We start from the raw sequence: 24,207 nt of genomic DNA, 5'->3' as shown, positions 1-24,207 counted from the left end.
TGTATCAGGTCTGCAACCTGCACCACAGCTCGTGGCAGCGCCAGATCCTTAACCCACTGAGAGGGGCCAGGAATCGAACCCGTGTCCTCATGGATACTACTTGGGTTTGTTACCGCTGAGCCACAATGGAAATTCAGTGATTTTTTTTTTTTTTTTTTGATAAAACTTGACTTGCATAAGATCTGGATGCAAGGGTTTGTTTTGTTTTGACCTTTTAACCTGGGGTAAGAAGGCAGTCTTGTCAAATGATCAGGTGATGGAGCTAAGGACCTAGCCATATTCTCAGCACTTTTCATACATCCCTCTCTCAGCCCTGACCTATGGGTAGGGGATGGGACCTGCTAACTTAGGGTGTGGCGATGGGGAATGGGGGAAAGCAATCCTTCCCATTCCTAAACAATAGATTATAGATAGCCCCACGATCAGTTATCCCTTTAGCTTTAATGTCCCTGAACACCTGTGCTACCTGAACCCAATTTCAAATTCGAGATCCTACTTTACAAGTGCCCTCTAAAACCAAGAAGTTCTCTTCAGCCAGCCTCCTCTCCCCACAAAACAAACATCACGACACCCTCACAACAAAGACCACACCATTTATTTACAAAGGCCAGTGTGGGAGTTGGGGGGAAGGGAGGGAGGGAAAGCCACACAGACGTCCTCTCTGGATTGTTGGGGCCCCTTCCCACTTGGAGAAATTTCTGTTCCTCTTGCCTCCATATTCTGAGCATTGGGTCCTCGAAGCAGCTGGGTTAAGTAGCAGAGGAAGGAGGTGATGTGAGCCTCCTCTGTGCTCCAATAGAGCCATGTCCAACTCCAGATCAAAGGCATCATCGTTGTCCTCTCCTCTCCTTCCTCAAATAGAACTTTCTGGCCTGGAGGGAAATAGTGAAGAACTCAAAGGGCAGGGGCTACGATGCCAGAGGCAGGGGTCCTCGAGGAAAAGACCCTCTACTATTCCCCGAAAGCAAGTAGGGGACGGGCAATAAGGGCACTGGTCACAGCCCTGACAGCTTCAGAAGGGGGACCCACACTACCCTTGAGCTACCCAGCAGCCAGAGCCCCTGGGGGACCTAGCTCCCCAGGCTGTTCTTTATTCCAGACCTAGATTGGCCCTTTTGCCTACTTCTCTCTGGTGGGGGAGAAGGCTGAACCAGAAGTCAGCAAGGAATCCACCCTCCCACTCAGCTCACATGCACCCATGTGCGTGCATGCATTCATGCACCCACCCACCCACACACACACTGCTGAGACAGACCCCAATCACTTTCATGTCTTTTGAAAGAGTCTTAAATCACGGTACCTGGAGACACAGGCAGGTCCTGTGTTCATGGAAATGTGTATGTCTATATATAAGCGTGTGTAACTGAGGAAACAGAACCCATATAGCCCCCTGTGAGCCACACTGCTCAGCGCCATTGAGCCCTTTTCTTCAACTCAAATTCCATTGGCATCTCTCAGTCGCCTTTGCCAGGCCTGAGCCTGGACTCTCCGGCCTCAAAGAACGATTAGTGCTTCCATTCCCTGTCAGTTCCAACCTCCAAGCCTTTTACTGAGGCTGTTTCCTCCATTCTCTTCTCCAGAAAAATCCCGCTCCCCTCTCCCCTGTGCCATTCTCCATAGGGCTGGTCCAGAGCTTGTTAATTTCTTCCCCAGAGGGTTGAGTCTCATCTCTCCCTTCAGACAGGGAGAAAAGGCATCTTCTTCCACCTGGAAGTCCTAACAGACCCCCATACAAAAGCGCCGGATGAAGGGACCAGAACAGGGGTGAGGAGGAAAATCACAGCCTGTCTCACCCGCCCCTCATTTCGAGTAGGAAAGTCTAGCATTGGTTAGGCTGGAGATGGAAAGGGATGGGGGGGATGGGGGTGGAAAAGAAAGAAGAGTTACCAGAAGTAAACATAAGACAAAACCCTAGTGGTACAGACGGAAGACCCTGTTCCAATAAACCAGAGAGTCGGTTCCTCCTTCAACTCTGCATGGCCACAGAGAAGTTTGAAGACTATAAAAGGTGGTTGTGGGGCAAGGAGGTGGGGCCAATCAACCAAACTGCGAAAACTGTTTCAATAGCTCTGCTCAAGCAGGACCAGGAGGGAAGATTCAGCAAGAGGGGGAGAAGTACAAGTGGAATTCTCAGAGCTACGGGGCTGGGGCCCCCACCTCCACAGTCGCCCTGCTCTCTGGAGAGGACAAAGGAGAAGACAGAAGGAATGACAAGCTGCAGAGGGTCGGGACTGACAGAGGAACCAAACACTGGCATGGAGGGACGCGAGAGGCAGGAGGTCTGAGCCGAGGCATTAGGAGAGCTGAGAGCCCAGGAGTCTTTCGATAGCTGCGTTGATGTCCCCTCCTGTGGCGATCAGGGCCTGCAGGTTGGCTTCACGATTGATGAAGCCCATGGAGTTGAGCTGCTCCAGCTGCTGCTGAAATCTCACTTCTGGCGTCTGCACCTGGAGGGGACAGGCCTTGTGAAGCAGGCACAGGACCAACCCCAGGGGGCCTATCTGATTCAAGGGTTTGTAATGGAGAGAAGACAACAAGCAGGTCTTTGTGAACATCCTCAGAGTCGACCAATGGGACAGAGGTTGGTGAGCTGCAAACAGGGGCCAAGGGACTGGCGCCCCACGTCACTGAACAATTCTGTAATCATAAGCCAGCAAATTCTTTTTTTTTTTTTCTTTTGTCTTTTTAGGGCTGCACCCATGGTATATGGAGGTTCCCAGGCTAGGGGTTGAATTGGAGCTACAGCTACCGGCCACAGCCACAGCAACGCCAGATCCAAGCCATGTCTGTGACCTACACCATAGCTCACGGCAAAGCCGAATCCTTAACCCACTGAACAAGGCCAGGGATTGAATCTGCAACCTCATGGTTTCTAGTCGGATTCGTTTTCGCTGCGCCACAACGGGAACTCCCTTAAGTCAGCACATTCTTAAAATTCAAAATTATAGATAAGCCTCAATCAGCCTAGATTCCTGTTTTCCATCAACACTCTAGAGACGTTAACAGGCACTCCAAAAGCCGAATGTTCTGTGGTCGACAAGATGCATGCTAAACACCACCTCCAAACCCCCTCCTGGCACAATCATTTCACACGGCCACATTAAAGGTCAGAGAAGGGCCCCAGGAAAGCAAGAACCTGTTTAATTTTGTTTAACAATTCAACCAACACAGTTATTTACAAAAGAGAAGGCTTTTCATTTTTGACACTCCTATGAACATCTCCCGGAAGTGTTTCTCCCAAGGGTTGTTTAGGAAGCACTAGCCTAGATCACAAACAGAAGACTCAGAGCTGGAAGGAGCCCAGCCATCCCAGAGGCCCCCGACACGCAGTCCAAGAGGCCTTTCCAATGAGCTGTTTCCATCACGGTCCACACAATTTAAGCTGACCTGGGCCTTGGCGATCCCTTCGTCCAGCCCTTTCTGTGCCTCACTCAGAGCTAGGCACGCTTACATTTCTGTTAAAAGGTTTTTCCCAGATGAGTCATAGAAGCCAGAGAAAGGTTAAGGGGCCTGCCCACCCGAGGTCATCCCCACCCCTCCCTGCAAACCCTAGGCCTTGACTACGTGACAGATGGGGGCTCTGATCACCTCACCTCCCAGAATCCTCCTCTCTTGTCTCAGAGATGGAGACTGCTTTAATTATCAAGAGTCCCCTGATATGAGCAGAAGTGGTATAACAGTGGTTAAAACGTAAATTCTGGAGCCAGCATACCGCAGTTTGAATTTTGGCACCAATACTTACTAGCTGTGTGACTCTGAGCAAGCCACTTAACCTCGCTTTAGTTTTCCCCTTTTGTAGAAATAATAATAATAATAATTTCCTTGCAAGGCTGTAGTGAGGAAGAAAATAAATGAGCTCATATGTCTATATAAGGCACATAGACCAGTACCAAAGCTGTTGGTAAGTGCTACTACTATTCTCATCTCTATTTTACAGCTGTGGGAACTAAACTTATAGAAGATTGGTAACTTGCCCAAGGCTGGCAAGTAGCAGAACAGGAACTAAAACCAACTCTGGCTGACTCTGAAGCCTGCTCTGCTTTTTCCATTCTACTGCTCCCCTTAACACTGCCAGGATGGAATTGGTGGTCTTAGCAGCAGCCCCACTGCCCCAGGTACCTGTGAGTTTCCACTTCCAGCCAAAAGCTGGATCATCTGCTGCATAAGCTGCTGCTGAGCACTGGAGGCCCCTGTTGGAGACGATGTGGCTGGCGCGGCTGGCGAGGAGGTGGGAGCCTCGGGTGCAGACCCGGCACTGCTGCCTGCCGAGGGTGCTGGGGTCCGGGACATCCCAAAGGAGCCAAGGCTGCAGGCAGGAGAGACCAAGAGGTAGGACACCGCCTCTGAGAAAGGGATGGGGACGTGAGATCCAGAGAGAAAAGTGGTTGGAAGAAATAGGAAAAGAGACCCTCAGAGACACAACGGCGATTCAGAGAGTGGTAGAGACAGGGGTTGACGGGGAGGAGTAGCCAGAACCTTGCTGCCCACCTGCCCTCTACCCTCACCTGGGTACCAGCCCGGGGGCCTCGGTCTGCAAGGTCTGCAGTCCCTGCTGGATCTGCAGCAGCGCCTGCATGGCGCGGGGATTGGTGAGAATGGAGAGCGACTCTGGGTTCTGCATCTGGTGGGAGACAGCAGAGAGAGGCAACAGGAGGTGGCAGGAGAGAGGAGGCAGCCTAGACTCTGAGTCCAGAGCCAGACTCGGCCCCTCCCTTAAGTTTCACCCACTGGGCCGCCAGGTCCACCTTGGCCCTTAACCTCCGCCCCTCCAGGCTCCTCGCTTACCTGCTGCAGGAAGACCGGGAGCTGCAGGCGGAGCTGCTCCTGCAGCTGGGGGTTCCCCGCGAAGAGCGGCACATTCACCATCATCTGCCAGGGTGAAGGTAGTAGGGGGAGGCCTGGGCCTACCCACCCTCAGAATGCCCCCTCAGTCTCCCTGGGCGCCCCCACCACTGTAGGAAATCTGGCCAGCTTTTCCAAGGATCTCAAAGTATCCTGAAGGCCTAAGTGGGACAAGTGAGAGGAAACGGAACTATCCTGTGGAGGAGCACAAGAGTCAGGAGCCAGTCTGACAACAACAGTGATAGCTAACATTTCTGGTTACATGGGGTTCGCTCTGGGCCATGACATGTGCTAAGCACTTTATTTTAGTTTATTATTGTCCCACAGCAGCTTGATGTGGATCTCAGTTCCAGGACCAGGGATTGAACCCGGGCCACAGCGGTGAAAGCACCATATCCTAACCACTAGACCACCAGGGAAGTCAGCGCTTTATGTCATTAACTCATTTAAGCCTCACAACTCTCCGAGGCAGGAGCTATTGTTATTACCATTTTACGGACGAAGAAGCTGGGAGGTTATATGACTTGCTTGGCTCACACAGCAAGGAAGTTGGCAGAGCTCAACATACAAACCCAGGCAATCTGGCTCTGGAGGGTTTTGATCATGACAAGTAACGGCCCCCAACACGCTCCCCTCATGCCAGGTCCATACCTGAGCAGCAAAGTCAGGGTTCTGGGCAAGTGTCTGCATCATGCTGCGCATGTAGGGGGCCGATATCACGTTCTGCATCAGCTGGGGGTTCTCAGAGATCTGCTGGAGGAGGGCCTGCATTTCTGGGCTGTTGAACATCCCTAGGACAAGAAGGAGGAAACCAATAAAACAAGAGAAAAGGGGTCCAGGTGGAAACCAGATGCCTCACTTCATCTACCTCACTTCAGACACTGAGTGGTTACAAAACACAGAAAGGCAATGGTGAAACGGGCACCCAAGTAGAGGGGCGGGGGTCCAAGTCTCTCTTGACTCCAACATCACCTCACCCTGCTTTGGCTTGGCTCCTTCCACACCTACTCTCCTAAGGACAGGCCAGTTGCAAACTGGGTCTGATTCATGCCCCTCTGGACTGTTCCTGCCACAGGTTCAGATGATGTCAGAATTGAAAGGATCTGACGAAAGATCACCTAGACCGATGATTTTCAAATTTGTCTTAGCAGCAGAGACCCTGTCCTCAAACTAAGTCTCTCTTGGAAATCAAGTATGTCAGTGGTCTGGTTGGAGCTGGGGCAAGAGGCCTGGAGCCTTTCCCATTTGGTCTTCTCTCATCCTGGAGATAGTTCAGGCCCCTCAGGACTCAGAAGTACAATTTTAAAACCATGCATTAGGTTCAAATCCCTTATTTAGAAAATAAGCACACAGAGAGGAAGAAACTTTCCCAATCAAGACGTCTCTCATGGTACAGAGAAATCAAGGCATCTACCACACATCCTTAGGGCCATAGGTATGTATAGTCATAGTCCAGATTAAACAGGGCATCTCCCAGGGTTGAGCAGTGCACAACCTGCACTTTGGTACGAGGCAGCTCTGCACATCCCTCTCCCCCAGCCTCACATCTACCTGTCCCGATTCCTCTCCCACACACCCCCTTCCCAATCTGACCCACTTACAATGGAGAGTACCAGTGGTGTTGAAAGAGCTTATGAGGTGGGGCCTACCTTATTCATGAGCCATTACTTAGGTTACTTCTAGGGACAGAAGGACGGGGTCAGAACCAACCCTCACCCTCTGAGGGGTGGAGCCACCACTCCAGGCTGCAGACCACCCCCCACCCCACCCTGTGGCTTCAATACAGTCTCACCTCTGTCTTCGATATTCTGGAGCAGTATGAACCCCATTCAGTCCTGGGACAGAGGGACTGCCCTGGTGACCCCACTAAGCTCCTTCCAACCTAGGACATACCTGACCCCAGGCTAGCCGCATTGATCCCAAAGGGGTTCGAGACTGTCGGGTGCACCTGGCTGGTCCCCGATCCTCCGGTGCCCTCCCCACCGGACCCGGGGGCCTGGGAGGTGGGGGGCGAGGGGCTCCAGGGGTTAGGGAGGGGCTCTCGATTCTCAGTCCGCAGAGGCTGGGAGGATGAGCTGTCGGAGTTCCCGGCCAGGGAAGAGAAGGGATTGTTGCCAAACTGGGAGGAGGGAAAGGTTTTGGGTTAAGGACTGAAACAAATCAGGGATAAGGGCTAGGCCCTTTCTTTCCTCTCACCTAATAGCCTCCCCTACCCCAGGAAAGGGAGAGAGATCTAAGACCTTGGAGTCCTCAGGTCAATTTCTGACCCCACAATAGGCAGCTTCACCCTTGTCCTGCAGAGTGGGAGCTGGCTGATGCTAATGACTGGATAACTGAACCCCTCAGATACCTGGAAAGGGCCCATCTCTCCTGGTGGCTCTGAATATTTGGTTTCTAACCTCCTCTATGCTCTCCAGTGCTTTACACATACCCTTCCTGTTGTGTCATAAGATATTTGTTTTCCTTGGTTCTTAAGAGGCAGAGACAACGCCAGACTCACCTTTGGACCCCTGGCCCCTGACACTAGTAGGTGCTCAATAAGTAATGACTGGCTTGATGGGACCTGGCTCTCTACTTCAACCCTGATTTGTCTCCAGCTCTCCCTTTTCCAGCCACCTTGGTCCAAGACTAACTGCAGAGCCCTCTCCCTCACCCCCAGGTCCTCCATGCAGCATTCTGTCCATCCAGACACACAATGGAGCCCCTTAATGTGACACATATCTGGCTGAACCCACCTCCGTAGGTCTTCTCCTCCTTCTGTTGCTTCCTCCATGTAATCTCCTCTTTCCCCAACCCTCCCTGCCTATCTCCTCAGCCTGTCTGCTTCAGTGAAACAGTCCCCTCAGCACCAGGCCCTGCATTGTGGTACCCAGGATCATCTCAGGGTCTGCACCCGCTGTATGGTGGGCTGCCCAAGTAGCACCGGAACCTCCCTCCTCTGGGCCTACCAGCATCCAGGAAACAGCTCTGTCCAAGGTGGGTGCTGGCTGAGGGAGTCCCAGACCGCATTCCCTTGCTCAGCTTCCCTCTCCTGAGTTCCTGGGTGGTTCTGACCCAAGCAGGGGTTGCCTGAGCAGCCTCGGCCCCTCCCTGCCATGGAGTTTCACATCCAGTCTTTTCTTTCTTTTTTTTTTTTTTTTGCTTTGCTTTTTAGGGCCTCACCTGTGGCACAGGGAGGTTCCCAGGCTAGGGGTCGAATCAGAGCTGTTGCTGCCAGCTTACGCCGCAGCCACAGCAATGCCAGATCCAAGCTGAGCCTGCGACCTACACCACAGCTCAGGGAAAACACCCGATCCTTAACCCACTGAGCAAGACCAGGGATTGAACCCACAACTTCATGGTTCCTAGTCAGATTCGTTTCCACTGCACCACGATGGGAACTCCCCAGGCACTTTTCCTGTTTATCCAAAGTGGGTCATAGGGACCAGGGCTGATGAAGGACTCTCCTGCTCTGAGCTGCAGTTCCTTCGCCTTAGCAGATGCTTGTTCAGATAACAGGGCTTGCAGGCTAGGGTTTATGCACCAGTTTCAGTCTTTGTCAACATTTCAGATTTCCTGTTCTGGTAACTTGCCTAGCACCTAACCCTACCTAGTTCTGGGTCCTGCTTTGCTCTTCTTGGTTCACCCTAAGGATTGAACCTCTTTCCCTGAATTCCCTAAAGTGATAACGGCTGCCATTTATTGAGCACCTACTATGTGCCTGAACCAATATCCTTTTTTTTGTTTGTTTTTTTAGGGCCACATGTGTGGCATATGGAAGTTCCTAGGCTAGGGGTCAAATCGGAGCTATAATTGCAGGCCTACAACAGCCACAATGACGAAGGAGCTGAGCCACGTCTGCGACCTGCATCACAGCTCACACCAACGCTGGATCCTTAACCCACTGAGCAAGGCCAGGGATTGAACCCACATCCTCAAGGTTACTGGTTGGGTTTGTTACCACTGAGCCACAACGGAAACGCCCTACAACATCCTCAAAGTGTGATCCTAGGACACAAATAGTCTCAAAGTGTGGCCCTAGGACCCCTGCAAGGTTTAAAAGCCATTTTTTATAATCCTAAAATGTGATTTGCCTTTTTCACTCTCATTCTCTGGAGTGGAGTTTTCCAAAGCCTACATAATAGGTGACGTTGCAACACAACAAATGAAGAAGCAGATCTGAGCATCCAGCAGTCTTTTTTTTTTTTTTTTTGTACGTTTACGGCCGCACCCGAGGCATTTGGAAAATCTCAGGCTAGGGGTTGAATCAGATCTGTGGCTACCGGCCTACACCAGAGCCATAGCACTTGGGATCTGAGCCACGTCTGTGACCTACACCATAGCTCACGGCAACGCTGGATCCTTAACCCCCTGAGCAAGGCCAGGGATGGAACCCACATCCTCATGGATACTAGTCAGGTTCTTTACCACTGACCCATGACAGGAACTCCTTCAGCAGTCTTGTAGTAAGCTAGACATTTAAGAGATGTGTGAAAATGCCGAACAAGGCCATTCTTTGCTATAAAGTTTCGTTTTGGAAAATAAGGTTATTTTTCAAAAGAACATGCTATTTTATGATACTGTGTAAAGGATTTATGGTATTTTTAAGCATTGTTAATTTTTTTTTTTTTGGTCTTTTTTTTGCTATTTCTTTGGGCCACTTCTGCAGCATATGGAGGTTCCCAGGCTAGGGGTCGAATCGGAGCTGTAGCCACTGGCCTACGCTAGAGCCACAGCAACGCGGGATCTGAGCCGTGTCTGCAACCTACACCACAGCTCACGGCAATGCCAGATCGTTAATCCACTGAGCAAGGGCAGGGACCGAACCCACAACCTCATGGTTCCTATTTGGATTCGTTAACCACTGTGCCATGACGGGAACTCTGCATTGTTAATTTTTTAAAATTTTCAGTTTTAACTTCAGATATAGTGAGTATCAATAGACCTAACCCACAGAAATAAACGCTAATTGGGGTCCCCCCAAATTTTTAAGTGTATAAAGGGGTCCAGCAACCAAAATGACTGAGAACACTGCTATACTACATTGTCTCAAGGAAGCGAAGACTCAGGGAGGTCAAGCAACTCACTTAAAATCACTCCAGTAAAGAGTGATGATGCAGGAGTTCCTGTCGTGGTGCAGTGGAAGTGAATTGACTAGGAACCATGAGTTTGAAGGTTCAATCCCTGGCCTGGATCAGTGGGTTAAGGATCCAGTGTTGCCACGAGCTGTGGTGTAGGTTGCAGACGCAGCTTGGATCTGGCATGGCTGTGGCTGTGGCGTAGGACAGCAGCTATAGCTCTGATTAAACCCCTAACCTTGGAACATCCATATGCCGCAGGTTCGGACCTAAAACAAACAAACAAACAAAAGAATGATGATGCAGGTATCCGAATCCAGGTTTGTTGATGCCAAATGCTATGTTCCTTCTGTTTTTTTTTCTTAATGCTATGTTTTTTTAGCCGAACCAGTGGTTCTCACATGTTAGAGTACATCAGAATTAGCTGGGTACTTGTTATAAACTTTGCCCAACTAGTTGGGTTTTTAAAATTTTTTTATTTTTTATTTTTTTATTTTATTTTCCCACTGTACAGCAAGGGGATCAAGTTATCCTTACATGTATACATTACAATTACATTTTTTTTCCCCACCCTTTGTTCTGTTGCAACTGTTTTTTTTTTAAACAGGTACATGCATTACTTTGATATACATTTTTTTTTTGTATAATTTTTTTTATTTTCCCACTGTACAGCAAGGGGGTCAGGTTATCCTTACATGTATACATTACAATTACATTTTTTCCCCCTCCCTTTCTTCTGTTGCAACATGAGTTGATATACATTTTTAATTAAATACTTAAATAAAATAAAAGTTCAATTCCTTTAAAAACTCACAGTTGATCCCTATAAGCACTTTCTAAAATTTGCAAGAGCAATGCTAAGGTTGGGGAGAGGGAGAGGTTCACCCTACCTGATGCCCAGACTTAAGTAAGACAATGTGGAGTTCCCACTGTGGGGCAACAGGACTGGTGGTGTCTTGGGAGAATGAGACACAGTTTGATCCCCCAACTGTGGGTTAAGGATCCGGCAGTGTCACAGCTGCAGCTCAGATCTAATCACTGGCCCAGGAATTCCATATGCCACAGGGTGGCCAAAAAAAAAAATGGAGCTCCTGCTGTGGCTCAATAGGATCGGAGGCATCTCTGGAGCACAAGAATGCAGGTTCGGTCTTCAGCAACTGCAGCTTGGAACTGCCCAGGAACTCCATATGCCACAGGCCAGCCAAAAAATGTAAAAAAAAGAAAAAGAATAACAATAATGTGGTATCATTGCAGGGACAGAGTTAGCAAGGCACACACAGTCATTTGTGGAGACCAGGTATAGGACAGAGACGGCATGAACAAGGAAGCTGTTGGGACTGGATGGGCCACTCAGGATGTGGTGCTTTCTCCTTTCCACAAGGAAAAAGTAACGTGAGGTCCCACCCTCCCACCTGGGTGCTAGTTAGGGGTGTGTGTCCAGTTTGTGAAAACCCATCATGCTACACACTCAAAAATAAGTGCATCTTGGAGTTCCCTTCGTGGCTCAGTGGTTAACGAATCCAACTAGGAACCATGAGGTTGCGGGTTCAATCCCTGGCCTTGCCCAGTGGGTCGGGGATCCAACGTTGCCGTGAGCTGTGGTGTAGGTCACAGATGGGGCTCAGATCCCGCATTGCTGTGGCTGTGGCTACAGCTCCGATTAGACCCCTAGCCTGGGAACCTCCATATGCTGTGGGAGCAGCCCTAGAAAAGGCAAAAAGACAAAAAAAAGTGGGGGGGCATCTTTCTGCAACTATTCTTCAATAAAACATGTTTCGATGTTTTCAAAAAGCAAGTTTAAAATTATATGAACGACATGATAGCACTTAGAGAAAAGTCAAAAAATATGTAAAATGATACCACAGGTTATTTATGGGTACATACACAGGTAATAAAAGAACTGAAATGACCAACACCAGCTTCAGGGTGGTAGTTAGCTCCAGAGAGGGAAAGAGGGGTGTAAGATGGAGGAGGGGTATGTGAAGGCTGCAATTCTGTCTGTAATAGTGCATCTGCTAATATTGAATGTGTCTAGGAAAACACACAAGATACTAACGACATTTGTTAACTCTGGAAAAGAGGTGGCTGGGAGATGGAAATAGGAGGGTCCCTTTTGTACACCTTCGTTGAGCTTATATACATTTCCACAGCTTTTTTTTTTTTTTTTTTTGGCTTTTTTAGGGCCACACCCACAGCATATGGAAGGTCTCAGGCTAGGGGTCGAATGGGAGCTGCAGTTGCCAGCCACAGCAACGTCAGATCCGAGCCTCAACCTATACCACTGGATCCTTTAACCCACTGAGCGAAGCCAGGGATCGAACCAGCATCCTCATGGATACTAGTTGGATTCTTAACCCGCTACGCCACAATGGGAACTCCCATTTCCCACCCTTTTTAAAATGCCCTTTTGTTTATTTTGTATAACTCTTGAAGGTTTTTTATTGGCCATGCCCGCAGTGGCATGTCAAAGTTCCCAGGCCAGGGACAGAACCCATGCCACAGTAGTGGCCAGAGCTGCTGCAGTGATAGCGTGTAATCTTAACCTCCTGCGCCACAAGGGAATTCCAACTTTTGAGTTTTGAAATGTATAATGTATTTAGCGTAAATTAAACTTTAAAAAAGAACCCCAAAAGACACTGCAACTATATATATGGCAACATGTCAGGGCCTCAAGGATATGAGAGAATGCTGTATTTTTATCTATGCTTTTTGTATATTTGGAAAGCATTCATAAGGCATTTTTTTTTAAAGTATATATTCCCAGGGCCTGATTCCAGAGATTGAATCAATAAGTAGCTCAAAGGTGGGGACTAAGAATTGCACTATGAAGGTCCGCAGGTGATTCTAATTCAGGTGATCTGGGGACCACACTTGAGACACACTGTGCTAGGGTTGGCTGTTTGACCCCAGGCCTGTCCCACAACCTTTGAGCCCTTGGTGCAAGAAGTCTGTCACATCCCTTGGGCGCTGCACCTCCCCTATTTCCCTAGCGAACTCTGCTATCTTCTGCCCTAGTGCCTCCCTCCCATGTCAAGTTGGACCATCCCTGGCTCTGCACTGTGAGAACCACTTTCAAGCCAAGGCCCACCCTCAGGGGGCAAGGAAAGGAAAGAGGAGCAGGCAGCACTTCAGGCTTGCCGGGGTCTGGGAGCAGGTAAGCCCAAGCCCAGACTGCCCTTCCACGGCCCAGCCCCTGGCCCTACCTGTTCCCGGGCGGCACTAAACATGGGCTCCTGGATGTCCGTGTACATGCGGCGGAGGGCATTATACCCTCCGGGGATGCTCTCCAGGTTGCTCAGGGCCCGGTCCTGGTTCCGCATCATCTCCTGCATCATGGCTGGATTCCGAGCAAGCTCCATCGTCTGGTGGAAAAGGAAAAGGGAGAAAATGGTCCTGGAACCAGGGGATCATCAAGCTTGGAAAAAAGTGGGCCCTAAGGAGGGGGACTGCATTAGAATTAGGTCCAGGGCCCAGGAACTGACCCAAGTGGCAGGGAGTAGGGTGAACTGGACTTTCTTCCTCTACTGTAATCTTGGCTTCCACTCTGCCTCCCTGTGGGTATTCTGGCTGGCTTTTGGGGATACGATGACCCCAGACGGAGTGGGGGCAGCAGCCCCCACTCAGGTTTAGTGAGGCCCTCAGGTTTAGTGGATCCTCAGAAGGGTCAGGGAGCACAAAGGAATAAGAAAGGACAAGAGAAAGGAGGGGAAGCAAAAGAGAAAATTAATATCTACTGAACACTTAACACATACAGGGACTAGGCTAAGTAATTTACAGAATTCAAGTCATTGAATCCCCATGATAACCTTCTGGTGTAGGTTTTTCTGTCGCTATTTAGCAAATGAGAAAATAGGCTCAGCGACTGACTGCTTGCGACACAGCTAGTTAGTGGTAGAGACAGGGTTTCAGGGCCAGGTAGGTCTGTCTGACCGAGACCATACTATGGCTCCTGGTAAATAACTGCAAGTTGTGGGGGCGGGGAGCGTCGGGAGGGAAGGATTTAAGCTGGGACAATGCTACCAAGACTTTCCAGACCCCACCCCAGGTCTTTGGCCTGACTGAACCAGAAACAGAATGGGAGCTTTTTCTTGGGAGCCGGTGGCTCACTCAATGAGGAAGGGGTGGCCTATGTCAACTCTAGGGGACAGCAGCACATAACAGAGAAAATAAGCATAGCTCATTCATCTTGGAATGCCTTCTTCCCGTGTCCTTCTTCCCAAATTTGCTTCACACTTGCCTCTTCTTAGACACTTCCACGTCCATGACCAGACTTTGATCTCTTATCCCACAATGCATTCATTTAATAAGTATGTAACAAGTGACTACTACATCCCATGCATTTTTCTAGGCAGTGAACAAAACACTTGCAAATCCCTGTCCTTCTGGAACTTATCTTCTGGTAAGTCCAGCACTAGTATCCACAACTCTCCGCTGAGATCATCTACCCCCCATCTCCTGGTGGATGGCCATGAGATGGAGCTCCCAAAGACCAACCAACACCAAACCACCTCCCTGGGTCGCCCTTACCCACCTGGCCCCACATATCCCCAATTCTTTCATTCCCAGGCCTCTGCATTTGCTGTCCCTTGGCCCTGAATACTCTTCTTCTTCTTTTTTTTTTTTTTTAAGACCACACCTGCAGCATATGGAAGCTCCTAGTCTAGGGGTCGAATTGGAGCAACAGCAGCTGGCCTATACCACAGCCACAGCCACACAAGATCCGAGCCCCGTCTGCAATCTATACCATAGCTCATGGAAACACTAGATCCTTAACCTAGTGAGTGAGGCCAGGGATAAAACCCACGTCCTCATGGATCCTAGTCGGGTTCAATCCCGCTGAGCCACGACAGGAACTCCCTGAATACTCTTCTCTTTTTCTTCCTCTGGTTCATTCTTCCTCTTTTGGATCTCAGCGTGGGTGGCACTTCCTTTAGGGCCTCCTCTGAGCCCCAGGGTAGGGTCAGGAGTCCTTCTGTGTGCTCCAAGGGGATCCTGTGACTGTCCCTATGATAGCACTGACCACACTATATTTTAACTGCCTGCTTACTTGTCCCACTTCCCTTTGAGACTAGAAGTTCCTGGAAAACTAGGATCTATGTCTTTTCATCACTATACCCCGTGTTCAAAACATGGCTGCTGAATAAATGAATAGATGAACAAATCAAGGTGGAAAAAGGTGGAAAAGGGCCAGGCAGAGTATAGGCAGGGCACAGGTGTCCTCCACACCCCAACCTTCTCTCAGACCCACCTGCCTCATGAGCTCAGGGTTGTTGAGCATGTGGCTGATCTCAGGGTTTCGCTCCATCAGCTGCTGCATCTGAGGGTTGGCCATGATCATGTGGCGCATCAGGTCAGGGTTAGACATCATGTCCTGGACCAGGGGGTTCTCCATGATCTGCGACAGCATCTCAGGATTGGACATCAGCTGCCTCTGCATCTGCTGCTGCAGTTCCATGAAGTTGGCGGAGCCCAGGCCCAGGCTGCCCAGGCCCAGGATGCCCCCAAAGCCAGCTGTGGGGAGGGGGCAGGGTCATGGTCTGTCACAAGACTCTTCCCCTACGTGGCCAGAGTCACCGATTAGGACTCCATGATGGGCCCTCTGCTTTTCACATCTCCCTTTGCCAGTCATTTCCACAGCCCCAGCCCTGATCTGCTGCTGGCAGAGAGATGTGAGCCTACTAGACCAAAACCTCTTTGATGGCAAAGGCTGACAGTAAGGCACAGCACTGAGCACAGAGAGGGCAACTGGTGATGGCCTAGTGAATGAGCAAATAAATATTCCCCAACTGGCCACTGTTAACCCACTTTCCCCAAACACCAATATCCTCACCCAGGGTTCCACGTATCCCCAGCCCCATATTCCCCCTCACGCTTAACATTTTGCCATGCTCCTTCTTCTGGGAAGCCCTCAGAGACTGGTTTCCTGTCCCATTTGGCTCAAGTACCAGTGTCTGGAACCCTATGTCCAGGGGTCCCCTATCTCCACTGGGCCAGGAGCAGGGACTATATTTTCTCCTCCTCCTGGCTTTCCCCAACTCCCCAGCCCCGAAAAGGACAGTGCCCTCCTTCCTAAGGGCTTACAGAGTATGGATGCAGTGGCACTGGGAGGTCCCTCCCCAGTCCCTGGGGAGGGACCTCCTCCACTGCTCCTTCGGCTTCCACTGCCAGTATCCGAAGCGGCACTGCCAGAGGTGGAGGGCTGGGCAGGGGTGGCGGGTGAAGCAGGCGTGGTGGAGGGTGCTGAGGCTGGGTCTGGAGTGGAAGGGGAAGAAGCAGTGGCAGTGGTCTGATCTTGAGCCCTGAGGACAGAAAGAAAAATCCTAGTTGAAGCGAACACAAAAGGGAAGACAAGGATTTCTGTTTGCTATGCAGCTAGGGCCCTAACTTCCTAAGCAACCCTGAGGCTAAGGCAGGGTAGTGCTGCAGGGAATCAGTAAATCAGACAGAGGGAGAGAGGAGCCTTTTTTTTGGCCACACCCACAGCATGTGGAAGTTCCAGGCCCAAGGATTGAACCTGCCCCACAGCAGTGACCCAAGCCACTGCAGTGACAATGCCGGATCCTTAACCCACTAAGCCACCAGAGAACTCCAGGATCCTCTATCTTCGGGGCATTCAGGGACAGGTAAGTCAGGTTCCTTTCCCCTGGAGATGAGCTCACAGGGCTTTCTGGCAATCCATCCAAGAGGCACCTTCCTGGGCCTTGGCATAGGCCTTAGATGTACAGTGGAACTACGGGTGAGAAAGCATCAGTGGGGGTAAAAAAAAGCCCAACCCGAAGCTGGACCTGCTCCTCTCCTGAACTTACTTCTGAGGGGTCTTGATGACCAGATGGACAGTGAGCCCATCCTTGATCCCATGCTGGTTCAATGTGTCCCCATCCTTGAGGATCTTGCCCGCGAAGATCAGGACCAGCTGATCCTGCTGAGCCTTAAATCTCCGGGAGATTTCCTCTTTGAACTGTGATCAAGAGGCAAAGGTCACTGTGGAGGCTGCCTGGGCTCCACCAAAAAGGGACTCTGCCGCTTCTTCAAGAGCCTCTGCTCTAGTCTTGGGAAGTCCTTTCAGCGGTTCTAATTCCACTCCTCTAGTTGCAATAAGCAGCTCCTTTCTGAACCAAGGAGCTGAACCAGAGAGAGCTCTACCCTGGGGACTCCCACCCTAGAAACCCTTTGCTCCTTCTTCTTCTTTTTTTTTTTTTTTTTGTCTTTTTAGGGCTGCACCCGCAGTGTATGGAAGTTCCCAGGCTAGGGGTCGAATTGGAGCTGCACCTGCTGACCTATGCCACAGCCACAGCAACTCGGGATCCGAGCTGCATCTGCGGCTTATACCACAGCTTACGGCAACACTGGATCCCCAACCCAATAAGCGAGGCCAGGGATCGAACCCGTGTCCTTGTGGATACTAGTTGGGTTCATTACCACTGAGCTACGAAGGGAACTCCAAGAAAGACTTCGCTTCTATCTGCCACTCCATCTTCAGTCCCTCCACCTAGTTCCCCGTGAGGGTACTGCCTAGGCAGTTCTCACCATCCCAACTCCTTCAACAGCCTTGGGCCCAGGCCCTGTCTCCCTTCAGCCTTCTCTTCTCAGACCCCAAGTCTTTTTCCTCTCTTTATTTCCAGTGTTCTTGTGACAATGATGATAAACAGATCCCACTTATTTATTTAGGTATTTACATATTTATTGGCCACATCCACAGCATGCAGAAGTTCCTGGACCAGGGTTTGAACCCAAGCCACGCAGTGACCTGAGCCAAAGCAGTGACAACGCCAGACCCTTAACCAGCTGACCCTTAACCAGTTACCAGGTAACACGTTATTTATAAAAGCACTAACCATTCAGAGTCTAAATCCCATGAGATACATGTTAATAATTATCTCCATTTTAAAGACAAGAAAACTGAGAATCAAAGCAGTTAGGAAACTTGCCTGGGGCAGACTGGAACTTAGGCCTCGATATACCGAAGCCCAAGCTCTGAACCAAAAACATGGATCCTCTCAACTAGAGCTGATACCAACCCAAACTTACACTCTAAGTAAAAACAGTGCACTTGCTAAGCAAAGGCAGCTACCAGATCCCTCCTTCCCAACCAGAAAGCCTATCTTAGCCCCGCCTCTGTGAAATTCTGGAGCCGCCACAGGCGGGTGGTGAACACAAGCAATATTCCCTCATTCAGTCATTCACCACATTTTTCTTGAGCACCTACTGCACCCTGTGTAAATCCCAGAGGGGCTGAGAACCAAACGCGAAAGAGTAGCAAAGATCCCGGCAGAGGGAAATCCTCCCCCCGCACCGGCCGGGCGTCAGAATGCTGGGCGTTCTCTGAGACGCACAGTAGAAGCCTGGAGCTTTCCTCGCCTGCGCCCCGCGCCCACTATCCGGCCTCCGCACCTTGCCCGGCTCCCACCCTGCCTCAGCGCCTCGAACCCCCGCTAGTAAGCGGCGCAAACACTCCTCTCCAACACAGGGTCCTTCCCCCTTGCCTGTGCAAGGTGTCCTCTTCCAACTCCACCACGCCCCCAGACCAGGCCACAAGGCAAACCCCGGCCTCCCTTCCCAAACACGCGCCACGCTACCCCGGATCGACCTCGCAGGACGCCCCCTACCCGCCGCCTCTTCCCTCCCGCTTCCCCGAGTGCCTGCTGGGCCCCCGCCCTCCTCTCCCCGGCCCTCCCATACTCCCGACGGTCTCAGAGACACCCCCCTCTTCACAGACCACTCCTCCGCGCCCCCCCCCCCAATCCCCACCACCCGTACTACCTCCTTGACCGAGGCTCGATCGCAGATCACAATTTCCTCCTTGTCCTTAGGGGTCTTGACTGTGACCCGAATCGGGGGCCTCGTCTCGGCCCCGCTCGGCTCCGCCATGCCGCCGCCGCCGCCGCCGCCGCCGCCGCCACCCGGCCGCCCGCCAGCCCGCCCCGGCTCCTCCTCCTCCCCGCCCGCCCGGCGGTGCTCGGCTCCGGCGCCTCCAACACTCCCCTCTCCCCTCCCCTCCCCAAGGCTTCACCGCCCCCTCCGGACCAGCCGCAGCCACAGCGCCCCGGGCGGACCGGGGGGGCCACTGCAGCGGGGTCCGCCCAGGGCCGAGCCCTGGGTCTGCAGCCTGGGCAGGGCCTTGCTGGGCGGCGGCCCCCAAAGTGGCTGCTCCGGACGGGGGCGGGAAGCGAACTCTCCGGGAGAGACCACCGCCCGTGGTAGCCGGTCCAAGTCGCGCTGAGGTGCCAACCCCCCGCCCCCGGGCCCAAAGCTACCCGCCCCCTCCGCGACTAACTCTTTCTCCGGGACAAAGGACTTTCTGTGTCGCCGCTTTATCTCCGTTCCCTGTGATAACTGGTCTTTCTTGGAAAGCCCAAATCCTTTCCAGGCCTGAGACTTCTCCCGACTTGGAGGTTGAATTTTCCACTTCTGGATATCTACCTAAAACCTCTTCTGTAGGATTGACTTTATTCCCCTGAGGGTAGCGGCCTCCAAGAAGTCTATTCAGTACAGTTCCAGAGACCTGGATTTTTGCCTGCATGGCCTTTCTGAGCCTTATTTCCTCATCTCACAGAATTATGCATAATGTAGAAAATTGCTTTGAGAAGTAACCCAAGGTATGCCTGACAAGTATAGGAATTTTGTTTTCTTTTAATTACTGAATCGTGGATTGTCAAGCAGATATGACTCTTCTCTGCCCGAGAGGGTTAAATGTCCTTCCAGTACTGCCACTATCCTTTTACTCCCGCTCTTTTCCCCCATAATCGCGTGGTCTCACTGGAAAGGCGAACTGTAGTTCCCAGGGTGCCTCGCGAAGCCTCAAGGAACTACAATTCCCAGCGCCCCCCGCGGTGAGGCGGGGTTGAGTCAGAACCGCACAGCCAGGCCAGGAAACTACAACTCCCAGGAGTTCTGGAGCCGGGCAGCTGGACTACGGGAAGCGGCAGGCGGAGGCCAGTTATAGGAAACTCCGGGATCAGGTTGCGAAAGCCCAGGGTTAGGAGCCACAGGCATGCTGCGTCCCAAGGCTTTGACCCAGGTGCTAAGCCAAGCCAACACTGGAGGTGTCCAGAGCACCCTGTGAGTGCGGACCGAGAGGCCGAGCGGCGAGCACTGGAGTGGGGCTGCGCGCGGCTCTCCGAGGGAGGGGTGGGGAAGGCTCTCTGGGAAGGGAGGAGGTGGCAGAGGGGGCAGCCTTTGGGTGAAGCGGCGGGAGGGCCTCTCTTGAAAGAGAAACTGACGTGCTGGGTGCTTGGGGCATGTTCTAGGACACACTCAACCCAGACCCTTGCTTTCTAGGAGCGCCGGTGGGCGAGTTGGGATGGAAAGTCAGGTATTTTACTCCCCATCCTGAGCACGTTGATATCCGTTCTGATGCTTTTCCAGGCTGCTGAATAACGAGGGATCTCTGTTGGCCTACTCTGGTTACGGGGATACGGACGCCCGAGTCACTGCAGCCATCGCCAGTAACATCTGGGCGGCCTACGACCGGAACGGGAACCAAGCATTTAACGAAGACAATCTCAAATTCATCCTCATGGACTGCATGGTATGGAGAGGGGAGCCATTTCCTCTGTCCCTAAGGGGACCCCCAAGGGGCAACCTGGACCCCATCCTGGATGGTTGGGGCCCAGGGACAGGATTTCTGGAAGATTACTAAGAGTTGGTCTGCAGCAGCACTTATAATAGGCAGGACCCTATGTATCAAGTGGTGATGAGGAAGGAGTATTGGACCCGAGGTCTGGCTGGGTTCTAGTCTCAGCCAGCCACTTGCCATTTGTGGAACCTTGGGTAAGTCACAAGCTTTCTTACCACATCTCCAGTGTGAAAATAATCCCCACCACCACATCACACACACAGGGTTGTTGTGATCAAATGAAAGGGTAGGTGTACACTGTAGAGTGATATGCAGACACAAAGTGTTGTCATCTGAGATTCTCAGACTCAGAAGCATGGCAAAGTGTCCAGACCCTAGTCCAGTTCCTTCAGTTTGCAGAAAAAGGAGATAAAGTCCAGAAAGAGGAAGCGCCATTAGACTGAATTTCTTGGGAACAGAAGCTGTCTCATTCACCTTTATATCTGTTCAGTTGACAGATTTTTAGGTCCTTGCAGTATTCTCAGGACCTGGGAAAAAGTAGCAAACAGGACAGACAAAAACTGCAGCCCTAATGTCTCATATATGCCTTAAAATAAGTAAAATGTGTATGTTTGTAAAATCAGTTCATAAATATGTTTTGTAACAGACATACGTAAGTTTAAAAAGTAGTATGTGGAGTTCCCGTCATGGCTCAGTGGATTAAGAACTAGTATCCAGGAGTTCCCGTTGTGGTGCAGCAGAAAAAAATCCGACTAAGAACCATGAGGTTGCAGGTTCAATCCCTGGTCTTGCTCAGTGAGTTAAGGATCCAGCGTTGCCATGAGCTGTGGTGTAGGTCGCAGACTCAACTTGGATCTGGCACGTTGCTGTGGCTGTGGCATAGGCTGGCAGCTGTAGCTCTGATTATACCCATAGGCTGGGAACCTCCATATGCCTCGGGCGTGGCTCTAAGAAGCAAAACAAAACAAAAAACTGGTATCCATGGAGATGAAGGTGGATCCCTGGCCTGGCTCAGTGGGTTAAGTATCCGGCATTGCTGCAAGCTGCAGCATAGGTCTCAGATTCGGCTCAGCTCCCATGTCTGCTGTGTCTATGGTGTAGGCCAGCAGCTGCCACTCTGATTCCATCCTTAGGCCAGGCACTTCTGTATGCTGCAGGTGCGGCCCTAGAAAGAAAGAAAAAGTAGTATGTTAGGTATTGAAAATGCTGTGGAGAAAAAGCAAGGAAGTGAGAGAGGGACAATATTACTGCAAAGGGGACAAGTCATCATAGATCTAAAGGAAGCTGGCAAGCCATACGGCTGTCTGGGCGAAGAACATTTCTGACAGAGGGAACAGTAAGTATAAAGGCCCTGAGGCAGAGGCACAATGATGCCTGGTCAAGAATCAACAAGGTTGAAGTGGCTGGAGTAGCGTGAGAATGGGAGAGGTTAGTAGATGAGGCCAGAGAGGCAGGAGATGCAGCATCTGGTTCTAAGCACACAGTGGATATTTAGTGAAAGTTTTCTGAGTCAAACTGAAAAGTCCCCAAGAGTGAACTTTCCAGAAAGAATTGCCAGTGGAACTCAGTCAGCAGCCTCTTCCTTACTCCCTTCTTAACCAAGGATGCCAGTTCAACTGATGACTCCTAACTAATGATTCCTAGGTTGCCTGCCCTGGAACTGGTGATCTAAGGGCAATAGCTTTCAAGTGTTTTGACCACAGTGCAGCCATAATAAATATATTTTAAGTCAGAGTATCCCACTAAAATCAAAGTTTCCTAAAACAGTACTTTCCTTACTGTATGCGATGTACTTCATTTCTCTTTTTTTTTTTTCTTTTCAAAGCTGATCAGCCTTCTTAATTGAACTAGGGTCAGTTAATCCCTTCCTGTCTATTAGCACCCTCATCAACTAGAGTGAGATAGGGTTTACAGAAGGAGAAACTGAGCTTCTGGGAGATTGAGTTTCCCAGGGTAACTTTGTTAGTAGGTGGCTGTGCTGAAGCTGGAATGGGCTCAGGACTCCACGTCCAAGGCTATGGCCAAAGTCCCCCCAGCTGAAGCTCCTGCTGTGCCTGGGACATGGAAGGAAGATACAATCTCTCTCAAGAGGAGCCCTTGGGGAAAGAGGGGGTAAAGGATGCAAGTAGCACATCACATCCCATGATATCACCCCCACCAGGAAGGCCGTGTAGCCATCACTCGAGTGGCCAACCTTCTACTGTGCATGTATGCCAAGGAGACTGTTGGCTTTGGAATGCTCAAGGCCAAGGTATGTATGTGCCCATCTTTGTACAACCCTGGGTCCAGACTTCATGCTCTACCACTGCGTCCACTCCTTTCCCCACCACCTTCATGTCACCCAGTCCGTGTCTGGGGTGGGCTCACAGGTGGGGGCCGGGGGCCCGGCATTAGGAGGAGACCTGAATTTAAGGTGCCTCTGGTGGCAGGCCTTGTGTGGGACTGATTTCTCCTCCCTTTCTCGCAGGCCCAGGCCTTGGTGCAGTACCTGGAGGAGCCTCTCACCCAAGTAGCAGCATCGTAATGGACATGGGTGGAAGCAGGGGTCAGAAAAGAATGATGACCATTTGGAGGGGCAGGGCCCCCTGGTGAAACCTCCCCCTGGACTTTGGGGGGAGGGTGGGACTTTGTTTTTCCCAAGAATAAACTTCAACTCCTGTCTTATCTCTTGGCTGCTCTCTTGGATGGTGGAAATCAGAGGAGCTAGAGCGGAGCAGGGTTGCTTCCCCAGCTCCTCACATTCTGCAAGGATGGCTCTCCACTCGCTCCTTCACCATGACCTCCCACCACCAAATGGTTTTGGCAGGGGTGCCTCGGCTCCCTGGGCCTCTCCAGTGGTGTGGCCTCACCTGGCCCCTGCCATGCAGAGAAGAATCTTACCCACCTGCATGGCGAAGCCTTGAGAGTGAGCTCGGAGGAACAAGGGGCTGGTGGGGGTCATGTTGGACAAAGGGAAGAAGGGGGCTGGGAGTTCAGTGTCCTTCAGTCTGGACCTTGAGGGGGTGGGTCCCCCCCCCCTTTTTTTTTTTTTTTGGCTCTTTAGGGCCACACCCGCAGCATATGGAGGTTCCCAGGCTAGGGGTCAAATCAGAGCTGTAGCTGCCGGCCTACATCACAGCCACAGCAATGCGGGCTCCGAGCCGTGTCTGCAACTTATACCACAGCTCATGGCAACGGCTTGATCCTTAACCCACGGAGCGGGGCCAAGGATCAAACACGCATCCTCATGGATACTAGTCGGGTTTGTTACTGCTGAGCCATAAAGGGAACTCTCGGGGTCACCTTTTCTACTCTTGGAGTTGAGAGGGGAACCCCTCTGGCTGCCTACAGGAACCGCCCCTTTCCTCTTCTCCAGCCATTCACATGCCTACACAATCTCCAGATCAGGAAGACGTTTGCAGACATGATGTCTTTGCTCTGAAGCTGCAGGTCGTGGGGAAGGAGTAGAAGGCACCCAGAAGTCCTGTCCCTACACTCAGACCCCTCACCCCATCTGGCAGTTTCTGCCCCAGGTCTCCCCCTACCCAACATCCTTAGAGCAAGGCTCAACAGGGAGCTCTCAGCCCTGTAGGAAGGGACCTGTCCCAGGAAGCAGGTAGTTTGGAAGTTCCAGCTCCACCCAGGCTGAGAAACTGCCCATCCCAGGCCCTGGGCTGTCAGGGAGGGGCAGGAGTTGCTGTATCGGAGATGCAACTCCCAGAGCTCTGTGCTGCAGCAGGGTGGCCCCAGCCC

General features: G+C 51.3%; 2 protein-coding genes across 2 annotated transcripts; one reads left to right on the top strand and one right to left on the bottom strand.

Annotated features, from left to right (window-relative positions):
* Nucleotides 1-573: 573 nt before the first annotated feature.
* UBQLN4 (ubiquilin 4) lies at nt 574-18,880 on the bottom strand. The gene is made up of 11 exons (XM_047784329.1): nt 18,660-18,880; nt 16,706-16,857; nt 15,981-16,198; nt 15,148-15,410; nt 13,103-13,261; nt 6,736-6,961; nt 5,494-5,633; nt 4,786-4,869; nt 4,506-4,621; nt 4,120-4,306; nt 574-2,447 (listed from the first exon to the last, which is right to left on the bottom strand). The coding sequence occupies exons 1-11, from the start codon at nt 18,765-18,767 to the stop codon at nt 2,295-2,297; spliced, it is 1,806 nt and encodes a 601-aa protein (XP_047640285.1). The 5' UTR covers nt 18,768-18,880; the 3' UTR covers nt 574-2,294.
* A 120-nt stretch (nt 18,881-19,000) lies between these two features.
* LAMTOR2 (late endosomal/lysosomal adaptor, MAPK and MTOR activator 2) lies at nt 19,001-23,139 on the top strand. The gene is made up of 4 exons (XM_047784330.1): nt 19,001-19,958; nt 20,265-20,427; nt 22,637-22,726; nt 22,943-23,139. The coding sequence occupies exons 1-4, from the start codon at nt 19,891-19,893 to the stop codon at nt 22,997-22,999; spliced, it is 378 nt and encodes a 125-aa protein (XP_047640286.1). The 5' UTR covers nt 19,001-19,890; the 3' UTR covers nt 23,000-23,139.
* Nucleotides 23,140-24,207: the final 1,068 nt, after the last annotated feature.

This window comes from Phacochoerus africanus, chromosome 6 (genome assembly GCF_016906955.1).
Source record: "Phacochoerus africanus isolate WHEZ1 chromosome 6, ROS_Pafr_v1, whole genome shotgun sequence".
NCBI lineage: Eukaryota > Metazoa > Chordata > Mammalia > Artiodactyla > Suidae > Phacochoerus > Phacochoerus africanus.
The sequence above is the reverse complement of the archived record's forward strand: the minus strand, read 5'-3'. Positions and strand labels throughout refer to the sequence as shown.